The sequence below is a fragment of the Parus major genome, chromosome 5 (assembly GCF_001522545.3).
Source record: "Parus major isolate Abel chromosome 5, Parus_major1.1, whole genome shotgun sequence".
Classification (NCBI taxonomy): Eukaryota; Metazoa; Chordata; class Aves; order Passeriformes; family Paridae; genus Parus; species Parus major.
The window spans coordinates 17,300,171-17,311,723 of NC_031774.1; the positions used below are offsets into that span (position 1 = coordinate 17,300,171).

Sequence of the window (11,553 nt, forward strand, 5' to 3'; positions counted from 1 at the left end):
TGCATTTAAAACAGAAAAATGAGGAGGCTGTTTCTCTCTGGCTGAGTGATTTATACACACCTTTTTTTAAAACCCTTTTAGAAAAGAGTAGGTCAGATGTACTTTTTAATCAAGTCAGTGTTTTCTGGTGCCAAAGCATGAGGTTTTTTTTATGGGGCAAAAACACATCACTTTCTGAAAATTGAAACTTTATGAGGTTTTGCATCCTGAGTTCCTCTTTTTAGTCTCTTTCATAGCTTTGGAATGAAGGGAACAATGAAATGCTGCATTTTGATGAGAGAGAACATGTTGCTGATAGTCCCTGCTCTGTAGTACAGAGAATGTACAAATCTTCATTGCTGGAGGTCCATCCCATCCCTTGTCTGTCAGGGAGGACCATTTTAGTGCAAAGGTTATTTGTTCAGGTTTGGAAAACCTGGGAAGATGAAGCAGCTCCTAACCACAGAGGAACTGCCTCCCTAATTCATATTCACTGTTTATTTACTGTGCTTTTCTCAGAGAACTCCAAAGCAGTAAGTAGAATATTTTCCCTCCTTGCTCCTTGTCCTGTGGTTTGTGTTTGTTGACAATTTTTAAAGGACTAGGCTGGCAGGAAGAAAGCTGCTTATCCCCCTTAATGCTCAGGTCCTCTGCTGCCCTCTGATGTGATAGCCTTTCTGAAAGCTGTGCCCTGACCAGGGCCACCAGCAGGCTGGAAGAGAGCTGCAGTGCTCGGGCTGTGAGTGGAGGGGGCTGTGTGCTCTTGTCTGGAGCTGTTCTGACAGGGCTTGTGGCTTTTCTGAATCTTCTGTTTCTGGGGACAAAATTAGTCTGTTCTGCATGTCAGGTGGTGCTGGCAGAGATGCCAAGCCTGGACTGTGCTGAACTGTCAGGCCTAGCAGGTTCTTCTGCCCCTTTTCCTGTAACCCCTGGGGTCAGAGATGTGCCCTGAGCCTTGTACCCAGCTGCCCAAGTGTAATTCCAGGCCATCTCCTCTGATGGACTCTCTTTTCTTCGTGCAGGAAGAAGCTGACATTGCTGAGGGAGATGCTGGCGGGCTGTGGTGCAGGTACCTGCCAGGTGATTGTCACCACTCCCATGGAGATGCTCAAAATCCAGCTGCAGGATGCAGGACGCATTGGTACGTGGACTTTTCTTCCCTGAGCCCTGAGCAGGGAAGAGGGGAAGAGCTGGGACTGGGCTTTCAAGGTGGAGCTGAGAGGATGAGTGGAGAAAACCCTTTTCCTTCCCCCTGTTCTCCCATGTCAGAGATACCACATATGTAGCAGAAGTTTCTCCTCCTCTTCCCAGCTTACTTGCCCCAACACTTTGCTCAGCTGGCTTTGCAGAGGCCCTTGCAGTTACAATAAGCAGAGGGTTTTTTGCTCAGAGCTTTGGCAAATGAAACAGCAAATGCTGTTGGTGGATGGAGAAGCAGGAGAAAGGACTGGGTGGTGAGGTTGTGATTCAAACTTGGTAGATCCAGTGCCTTTCCCATGCTGCTTCCTCCATTTCAATGTTTTCTGATGTCTGTTTTTTCTCTCCTCTACCCCCCTGTAGCACCTCCCTAACAGCTTCCCAAGGGGATGTGTTATTTCCAAATGACTTGTCTCCCCTTGTAGTCTTTTTTTCTCCCTGACAAAAACAGCAGTTGTCTCGGTTGAAACAGTAAATAAAATTCTCCCAGTGCACTGGATTTGAAGGAGGTTTGGGATCAGACTCTTGGGACTGTGGGCATGAGCTGACAGGCAGAGGCAGGAGGGGAGTGTGCCTTTTGGCTGAAACACTGTGGAGTGTTTCTGGTGAGAGCGGAGACCAGAATCTGACATGGAGACTCTGGGGGAAAGAGCTGCTTGCTCTTTCCTTAGTCTCTTCCAGAGGTCAGTCTGGGCTATGGCCTCACTTCCCAGGAGCCCTACATGACACTGTCAGATACCATGTTTATAGCCCTTCCTGGAAAATGGGCCAATTTGTCCTTTAATCTCTCATTTGATGTGGCATTCCTGAATAATCACGGATTTACTTTTTCTTTTCTCTCTTCACTGGTTTTACGGTAGACCTTATCCTCTTTGTGCGTATTATTTTAAAACGTTGGAAGGATTTAAGCCATGGTTTGAGGGTTCAGGAGAGGTTTTCGATGTTGTGAACAGCCTGTTCTCTGTGTGGCAGGAGAGCTGTGGTGTGCCAGGGATTACTTACAGATGGAAGTGCTCTCCATCTTCTGGCCAAAGGGCCGAAGTGCATCAATTGGAAAAGTGGGAGAAACCAGGATGTGTTTATAAATGTGACGGAGAAACTCCCTGGGTTAATGATTGCTTTCGGGGGAGAGAGGCACAGAACAGAACTTGGGAAGCTGTCTTGTTTATGAACATCTTGTTTGTTTTACTGGCAGCTCAGGGACACACCTGGAAGTAGGGACTGTCCCCTGCCTGCTCACAGCAGCTCCTGTTCTCTGCACTGCACAGATGGTGCGTGACAGGATGCTCCTGCTTGGGCAAACGGGCTGGTGGGAGAGCGCAGCCGACAGCGCTGTGTTGTGGTGCGGCAGCACTGTCAGAGACCGGGGCAGGCTGAGGGAGATGGGGGGGCAAAGGCTTACAGGGCACCTGCCTGGCCTTCGTCTGCATGTTGTGTTGTCCCTGGAGATGTGCCTGTCCCCCTGTCTGGCGGCACCGGGCAGCAGCAGGCTGCTGTAGGGCACCCTGCAGCCCGGTGCTGGCGCTCTGCTCCCCAGCGGCACAGAAGAAGCTGATGGCGGCGCAGGCCCAGCTCTCCTCCTCCCCCGCGGCGGCCGAGCCGGCGGTGGAAACGCGCACCACGGCCACCCAGATAACCAGGGAGCTGCTGCGGAGCAAAGGCATCGCTGGACTTTACAAGGGCCTGGGAGCCACGCTGCTAAGGTAGGATGGTGTGGGCTTGAGCACAGGGCGCTGACGTTCCCCGTCGTGCACCCAAGGCACCACCCATCCCAGGAATGAGCCTGCAAAGGAAGTGTTGGCTTCCGAGGGCGTGGATTCGGTTTCCATGCACGGGTTTTGTACATTAAAGAAGGGAAGGTCAGAGAAGTGAGGGAGGGCATGTTTTTGTTCCTGGAATATTTAATTGTGCTGCTTTGTGTGAAAGGTTTTTGCCTGCCCCATGGCCTGTATTTTCACACTGTACAGAAGTCCTTGTGAGCTGGCAAAGTAGAACAGTCAGCCTGAGACCCCGGAGTGTGCAATGGGAGCTGGCTCATGTTGGATGCAAGGACCAGTGCCTGCTCTGACACTCTGCCTGGACTTTCACAGTGTGACTCTACTCTAGCTTTAACAAAGGCAGCACTAAAGCAGCACACAGGGGAATGGAGGGCAGGAAGGAACCTCTTGTAATTTACGAAAGATTGACCTCTGAATGTGCTGTTGTCTTTGGTTTGAGTGTTGAAAAAAGAGGGAGCCCATTGATCATACAGGGCTGCATGCCTCCCATGTGCCTGTTGCCTTTGTGCAGTCACTTGTGCCCCACTGCGTTTCAGCTCCTGTCTGCACTGCAGTCACAGAGCCAGGATATCTGCATTGCACTCACGGCTGCGCTGCCAGTGTGGGCCTTGCAGCTCTTCCTTTGCTCAGTTTGTTGGTGTCCCGTGCTGACTTAACTCATCCTTGTTCTTCCTTTTTTTCCTGCCCCACTGCAGGGATGTCCCATTCTCCATTGTTTACTTCCCACTGTTTGCAAACCTGAACAAGCTGGGTCAGAAAGACCCCAATGTCAAGGCTCCGTTCTACGTGTCCTTCCTCTCTGGATGTGTGGCCGGCAGTACGGCCGCAGTGGCTGTCAATCCTTGTGATGGTGAGTCCTGGGTAGCCTGTGGTGGTGCCAAGTGACAGGAGTCAGACACCCTCCTCCTCAGCCTCCCAGGCTGGAGGAGGAGGGTGTCTGTGCCAGCCTTTTTGCAACATGAGCACACAGAGAGGGACAGCTTTGCTGCCTCCGGCTCTGATGGTGTGAGTTCAGCTCAGCTACAGCTTTGGCCACAGGTTACACAGAGGTTTGCAGCACTTACTAGGTATGTCAGGAAGAGGGTATCATTAATTTCAGTTATTCTTGGCAGGAAAGGCACATTTCCATGTGGAGTGATTATATGCAGACCACTTAAAACTATATGGTCTGAGACAAACACGGGAAGCCTCAGATCTGTGGCCTTTTCTCCTGCTCCGCAGCATCTGCCTTAAATACCACCTTGGTTTCTCTCCTGTAAAAACCACCAGAAAGTAACTGCTCTCTCCCCAACACTGCACATGCTTCAAGGTGTGAAGAAATGTAGGAGCAGAATTGTGTATTTTAGGTACATCTTCCTGAAGGAGATGAGCATTTGAAAATAAGTTCCCACTTTGCAGAGAGATATCTGAATTTGTAAGGCTTAAAGCTTAAGTCAGCTTTTTGAAGCCTTGATCACAGTGAGGGAGGGAGGGCTTGGGTTTTGGGTGGATTTTTGTTCCTTTTATCCATTTGTAATGGAATGGGTTTGTTTTCCCTGACAAATATATGAAAATGGTCTGTATTCCTGGTAATTTTGTTTTGACCATTTCAAATACATGACTCTCAGGGTGGCTCTTGCCTGCTACACTCCCAGTGCTCACCTCACTCCCAGTGTCTCCCCTCTCTTTCCCTCCCCAGTGATCAAAACGCGGCTGCAGTCCTTGCAGAGAGGAGTGAATGAGGACACCTACTCGGGGATCCTGGACTGCACCAAGTAAGACTCCTCAGGACAGAGGCACTACATCAGGTGTTTGGCAGCTGCTGCTTCCTGCTGCCAGGCAGGCAGTGCAGCTTCTAGACCCAACCAGCAGCTGTGCTTCGTGTTCCCTCTGAACCTGTGCTTTTATCTCTGTCTGACTATCCGGAGATATATATAGATATATGAGCAGATGTAAATACAGTTGTATAAAAGAGAACTTACCATACTGACTAAGGAAAACAGAGCATTTATATTTAAATACTTCTGTCCAAACCCCAGTAGTCATAACACTGAGATTTTATTTCTTGAAAGGGAGGCAATCCTGTGGTAGTCTTTCCCAAGGCTCCACTGTTGGAAAATCCTACAGTATTGAGACTCATATCCCTCCTGGGACTGCTCTGCACAATGTCTGCACCAGCACTGCCAGAGTGGGCTGTCCCCAGCTGCATTGTCCTCTGACCTTTTGCTAAACTATGGTCTGGCTGCTTCAAAACACGAAGGGACTTTTTCTGCTTTTGTATTTCTGTGGTAGCCAGAATCTGTTGCCATTGGGCTCTGAGGGTGGAGCTTTTGGGGAGGGGACCTCTTGATGCAAGCATGGGGTTGGTTGTCTTAGCTATACTTGCAGACACAGGCAGCTGCTCCTGCTTCTAGCCAGGTGTAGGGATGGGCCAAGTTTCTGCCCGGCCACTTGCAGAGCACTTGGGCAGTGATGAGTGATGTGCTGTGGAGGCTGTGCCAGGCAACAGCGCTTTCCTGGATGTGGTCTCTGAAGGGAGACAGAAAGGCAGGGCATGGCCAGGGGCTCTCCTGGCACAGTGGAGGGTGGGGCTGGACACTTACCTGTCTGTGCCATTTCTCCCCAGGAAGATCTGGCAGAGGGAAGGGCCCACGGCCTTCTTCAAAGGGGCCTACTGCCGAGCCCTGGTCATCGCTCCTCTCTTTGGCATTGCACAAGTTGTCTACTTCGTCGGCATCGCGGAGTTCCTGCTGGACATGCTCCCCAAGCGCCGGGCCTAGCTCCGCAGTGGCTGCGTGTGCCCTCCCGCCCTCTGCAGCGCTGGATTCATCCCCGTGTTCGCCATCCGTGTCGATCGATGTCAGAGCAACAGCACAAAGGGTTCGCGCAGGGACGCGAAGGGACCTGGTGCCCAGATGGGCAAACCTGGGGAGGGAGAGAATCCCTTCTCTGCTGCCATCTGGAACCTGCCCCCTCCCGCTCCTTCCACGGACAATACTTAATTATGCATCTCTCTCTCTTTTTAATTTCCTGGTTTTTGGTTTTAAATTGTCATTCTTAAGGACACTGGTAAGCACAGAGTGGGCTTGCCGATGCAGAAGTCTCCTCTCAGTCTTGGGGAGGAGGAGAGATGGGAAAGAATTAACTTCAACCCTCATCCACTCAGTTTCTCTTTCTTCCTGGAGCTGCCAGCTGTCTGAGGAGGAGCTGGAGGGGCAGCCGTGTCCCCTCAACACCTCCTTGGTCTGCTGACCTCGGGTTAAGAGTGAATGCTGCACAAAGGGGGCTTATCTTGTTGCTGCTGGAGGCAGGGGTGGGGGGGGATGCTGGATCTGGCAAGTTCCTTGGCCTGGAAACCTTCAGTCCTCCCTTCTCCCTTTTTAAAAACTAGTTGGACTTAAATGAATACTGATTGTTCCTATTGATTTTGTAATTATTTTTGTTTTAAAGCAAAGGGATGTCCCTCCTAACTAGGTGTCACAGGCACATCTGGGTGAGGTGCAGAAATAAGGTGTCTGCTCTGTAGGGAACATGTCTGTGGGATCACATGAATGTCCAAAGGTGCTTCCCTGCTTGGCTACAGGCATGGAAGGGAGAGGAGCTTGGGATCAAGTTATTTTTGTTTTGGGGTGATTTTTTGGTGTTTTTTTATTTTATTGTTGTTTTATTTGTTTTTTTCAGGGAGAGGTTATTTCTTGTTTTTACTTTTTGTTTTGTTTTTTGGGGGTTTTTCTTTAGTTCTGTTTTGGATCTTTTTTTTGTTTGGGTTATGGGTCTTTATTTTATTTTTTTTTGTTCAGGGTTGTCGGGAGGGAAAACCAAACAAAAAGAAGCCACTTACATTCCTTCAACCTGCCACCATTTAGAGTGATAAAGCTGTGGCTGCAGATGTAGATCAGCTGATCTGATTTTTTCCCAGCCTGACCCCAGGTGTGTGGAAGGAGGCACTGGCTCCAGTTCTGGCACTGCCCAACCTCATGGAGCCACAGTAGAAATGCTGCACCTGTGGGCTCACTCTTCCAGGTGAGAACACAAGGTCTGGTTGTGTTCTGATGTTTGCCTTGGGTGTGACTGGAGCCAGCGGGCGTGGAAGAGGCAGAGGGTTCACATCCTCTGAGCAAGGAGCTGTTTGTGTGTCCATCACTTGAGGGGGTGTGTCCTCTGCATCACAAGAAGATCCCATTTGCTCCTGGGGTGGGGATCAGTGGTGGGTGGCAGAGGGCAAGTCCACACCTACAACCTGCTCTGTCAAAGGGACACTGCCCCAGCTAAGATTCACTTGTCAGAGGAATTCCTCATTCAGTACTCTCTTGGGCTGTGTAATTAATTCTAGTTAAGTGATCTTAAGTGTGAGATCTACCAACCCAGTGTGATCTTTTCCATTATTTATTCCATTTGGTGCGATCCACCCAACTTTGGTGTTGAAATTAAACTGGTTGAATTCACTTTTCATTCCTTCATTTTGCTTTATTCTCCAGGCGCCTGCTTGGTGTTTGTGTTTTGAATGTGTATTTAAATTAATTTTTAAAATACCATTGTTTTTAATGTTTAAAAGAAAACCACCTCTGTTTCACCATTCTTGGGTTAGGTTTTCGTGAAACCTGTATGTTGAGGGCCTTCTTCCTTGATGCATCCTTTTTCTCTTTGAAAAAGTTGTTCTGTGGCTGATTCGTTACTTGTCACTTTGCATATGTGAATAATTTTCTTTTTCTTTTTTCTTAATGACTTCTCCATGTATCTGGGAAGGAATCTGTGCAAAGGCAATGATAGATGTCTGTGCTGTGTGTAGTGCTGTGATGCTGCTCTTGCTTTGGATTTCCCTTGGGTGGATTAAAAGAGAAAGGTTTATTTTATTTTTTTTCTTTAAGGTGCCCCATTCCTTGCTGCTTTTTGATTTACAGGGAGGGTCCCCAAAAGATAAAACTTGCTGATAAAACTTGTGGGGTTTCAGCTTGCCCTTCTTCCTGCAAGGATTGTCCCCTGAAACTGGGTGATTTGTGGCTGCAGGGATGTGCATGGGGTGCAGGTTTGTATGGTGGGGTTAAGTTCGCAGGAAAATTTGGTGCAGTGAAGGGCTGAGGTTCAGGGAAGGCTCTCCTTGTCATTTGGGATGCTTTTAAAAACTTCTTTAAAAAACTGACTCTTCCTCCTGAAATCTCCAGCTCTTCTTCCACTGTGCAGGAGCTGGTCACCTAAATGAGGCTGATTTTTAGCTTCCTGGACTGGTCCCTGAGCTATCAGGACCTGGAGGGATGGCAGGAGACAACAGCTGTGGCTGTGCAGGACAGGTATCCCCCTCTCCTGCCAGGCAGGGTCCTGCTTGCAAAAAGGAAAAAAAAAAAAAAAAAAAGATTAAAATGGGAGAATTCCCATCAATTTAATAAGTCACCTATTAACTGAAATCGCTCTGCATTGATTGCAGCTTTGAGGAATGGAAGTAAATAAACAAACCTCTGCTCCCCTCCCTGGGCACTGCTTGTCCCTGGGGCAGGAGCCAGCAGCCAGCACCACTCCTTGTTCTTCCCACCTGTTCCTCCACCCACCCCAGGTCACACCAGTCTTACCTTGTCCATGCCAGCCTTGTCCCTTGCTCCCACCCTGACCTGGCTCTCCTGGCTCCTCTGGGTTTCATGGTGTTCACTGCCCTTAGATACATTTTGCTGGATCTGCTGAATGCCCCTGTCCTGGGTTCAGGTGCTTGACTCAGTTTTGTCTTGTGGAATTTCCTGGATGAAATTTGGATTTGGATGAAATTTCTTAAAGCCCCATGGGGAAATTCCTGGAAAAAAAAAGGAAAAATCCTAGCAACCAAGAGGGGAATTCCTGGAACAAATAAGGAAGCCAGAAAGCTAAATATCCTGTCTAACAAAGGGGAAATTTTCTGTAACACAATGTAGGAATTTCCATGTGAGGACTAGGTGAAGTCATTGAAAGCAAAAGGGGAAATATTCAAGGAATTTCTAGACAGCAGTGGAGGAATTTCCTACAAGGCTATAGCGGGGATAGCCTAGAGATAAAAGGAGGGAAAATCCATGAAAACAAGGAGGAAATTGCCTCAAATACTTGGGAAATACCTGAAAAGCAGAAGCGATATTCTTTTAAGAAAGTGACAGTGATATTTCCGAGAGCGGAAATTTCCCAGAATCTAAAGGAGGAATTGGTGATTAACAAAAGGGGAACTGCCTGCAGAGGATGAATGATATTTCTTGGGAAATAATTTCTTGCTTCCCAGTGTCAGGACAATCCACAAATACCAAAGTTTATGTTCAAAAAGGAGACAGAGGAATCCTGCAACTTCATCCGAATAGAGGGAGAGAGTCCTCCAGGGCAGACAGCTTCGGGGCTTCCCCTCTCAGGGTTTCAGAGTGAGCAGCCTCCTTTAATCCTAAACTCCAGGCACATGCTGCCCTCCTCCTTCCCCCACTGGCTGAGGCAGTAGGAAGGCACAGCCTTCCCGAACTGCCCACCACAGCTCCCAGCCCGTGCTGCTGGTCCTGTGCTCCCACACCCGGCCTCGCCACTCCTCACCTGAGAGAAACTCCCTTGAGTAGCAAGTGGACAAACCCAAATCCTCCACTCTGGCTCCATAACGGCCGGGGGAGGGGTGAGGGTGTAGGAACAGTACCTCCCTCTTTTCCCTCTCCTGGAAGCCAGGAATACAAACGACTTGCAGCTGGCCCTGTATTAGACAGCATATTTTGAAGATAAGGCAGAGAACTTCCAGTCCCCAGTGTTCGGATCACACAGCTTCCCCATGCTGTCTGCCCTATTTCTCCACACTCCCCTTCAACATTTCCTGCTGTGGGCGTGGGTGGGTTGCTGAGACCTTTCTAGGTGCCTCTTCTAGTCCCCTCTGGGCATCCACGTCCTTAACTACTGGGAGAATGTGCAGACCATCTCAACATTTTCCCAAAGGACCCTTCGGAGGTATTTTGGGATCACCATCCCTATGGTCGAGACCCTTTTAAAACTTTTCTTTGTTGCCTGCCCTGGGTGTCCTGCCAAGTTTTACTCCCCAATGTTGCACTCACCAGTGAGATTTGCCAAGACCCTTCCCAACTTTCCCCCAGTTTCCCCTTCTGGGCATCCATGTCCAGTGGTCCTCGCCTATGGCGTCTTCTTGGACACCCCTGGTCCACCTCTCCTCTGTCTCCTGGACAGCCCCGGGTACCCAATCCAATCAATCTCCTGGTGCTGGCCAGCGCCAAAGGGAGTTGGTCACTGCAACTGTGTGAGGCACCTCCAGCTCCTCCTGCTGCGTTGTGTCATACCCGACAGTGGAAGGATCCTGGAGGAGTCACCAATTGTAAGGAAAATCCACAAACGCCAGAAGTTTATGTCCAAAAAGGAGACTGAGGAATCCTGCAACTTTATCCGAACGGGGGAAAGAGTCCACCAGGGCACACAGCTGTGGGGTTTTCCCTCTCAGGGTTTCAGAGGGAGCAGCCTCTTTTTATCCTAAACTCCAGGCACATGCTGCCCTCCTCCTTCACCCACTGGCTGAGGCAGTAGGAAGGCACAGCCTTCCCGAACTGCCCACCACATACCCCCCCTTGACCCTACTGTTTTACCCCAAAGCTCAGAGAGCCAGGCTGTGCATTCCCCTGTCTGTGCCAGGAGCCTCGCTGCCCTGTCAAAGTCAGCAGAGACATTGGGAGCCATTGCAAAGACATTGACAGCCAGCCCTTCACCCATCAAATTGTCTGTACTGACATGAGCTTCCCTCGCAGCAGGGAGTTACAGTCATGGGGAAATTTCCTAGGAAAGCAGTGGAGATCTTCTAAGCAGAGGGGAAAATTGTAGACAGGAATGGACGACTCTAGAAAACATCAAAGACATTTCCCAGGAAGCAAGGAGGAAATAGTCTGCAAAGTGACTGGTAAATTTCCTGGAGAATAGCACGGGATTTTTTAGGAAGGAAGTGGGAAATTTCCTGGGAAACAAAAGGCAGTGTTCTGAAAAACCATGGAGAGTGCCAGGTAGGCAGTAGGGAGTTCCTGGAAAGAAGACATTTCCTCAAAAACAAGCAGCACATTGGGAAAAAGGCTGCAGTTCCGTGCTTCGGCCCCACTGACCCCTCCACCCCTTCCTGGTCCTTGTGTAAGGAGCTCGAAAACCCTCTCAAGGAGTCTGGGTTGTTTTCACTGCTCCCCGCAGAGCTCAGAGGTCTCGGGGAGAGCCGGGCTGTGCTTGTGGCTGCCCTTGACCCGCCTCCTGTCGGGGGCATGGGCTGCTTCGCCTTTGCCTCGGTGCCGAGCGCTGCCCTCCGCACTTCAGCCTTTATTGGTTTGTCTTTTTTGACAGCACGGCCTTAGCGTGCAAGCCAAGGCAGCCGGGAGAAGAAGGATTAAAACAAACCTCTGGACTTGGCCCGGGGGTTTCCAGCCCCGGGAAGTCCCGGCTGGAGCTGGTGCGGGCGGCCCCCTGCGCTCCGAGGGTGCCACGCTCCGCTTTAGGTCCGGTTTATTTATTTTAATTATTAAAATTCAATAGTCCGGGGAGGCGGTGCGCAGCCCAGGTGCCGGAGCATCCCGCGGGCGCTCCCGGGAGCGGCGACACCGCCCGCGCGGGAGCGGCGGCACTTTCACTTTCGGAAGGGACACGTGATTTCCAGGAAAAC

General features: G+C 50.0%; 1 protein-coding gene and 1 long non-coding RNA gene across 7 annotated transcripts in view; one reads left to right on the forward strand and one right to left on the reverse strand.

Annotated features, from left to right (window-relative positions):
• Positions 1-6,591, forward strand: part of SLC25A22 (solute carrier family 25 member 22) — a 50,523-nt gene extending 43,932 nt beyond the window's left edge. For all 6 annotated transcript variants that reach the window (XM_015631668.3, XM_015631663.3, XM_015631666.3 and 3 more), the window contains 5 exons: positions 1,002-1,120; positions 2,714-2,879; positions 3,650-3,804; positions 4,633-4,708; positions 5,560-6,591. In XM_015631668.3, coding sequence (XP_015487154.1) covers positions 1,002-1,120; positions 2,714-2,879; positions 3,650-3,804; positions 4,633-4,708; positions 5,560-5,713 — 670 coding nt within the window. In that variant the 3' untranslated portion in view covers positions 5,714-6,591. The remainder of the gene's footprint in view (positions 1-1,001; positions 1,121-2,713; positions 2,880-3,649; positions 3,805-4,632; positions 4,709-5,559) is intronic.
• A 245-nt stretch (positions 6,592-6,836) lies between these two features.
• LOC107205855 lies at positions 6,837-11,543 on the reverse strand. The gene is made up of 3 exons (XR_001522169.3): positions 11,292-11,543; positions 8,498-8,712; positions 6,837-8,249 (listed from the first exon to the last, which is right to left on the reverse strand). It is a non-coding gene; the product is annotated as an uncharacterized LOC107205855 (long non-coding RNA).
• Positions 11,544-11,553: the final 10 nt, after the last annotated feature.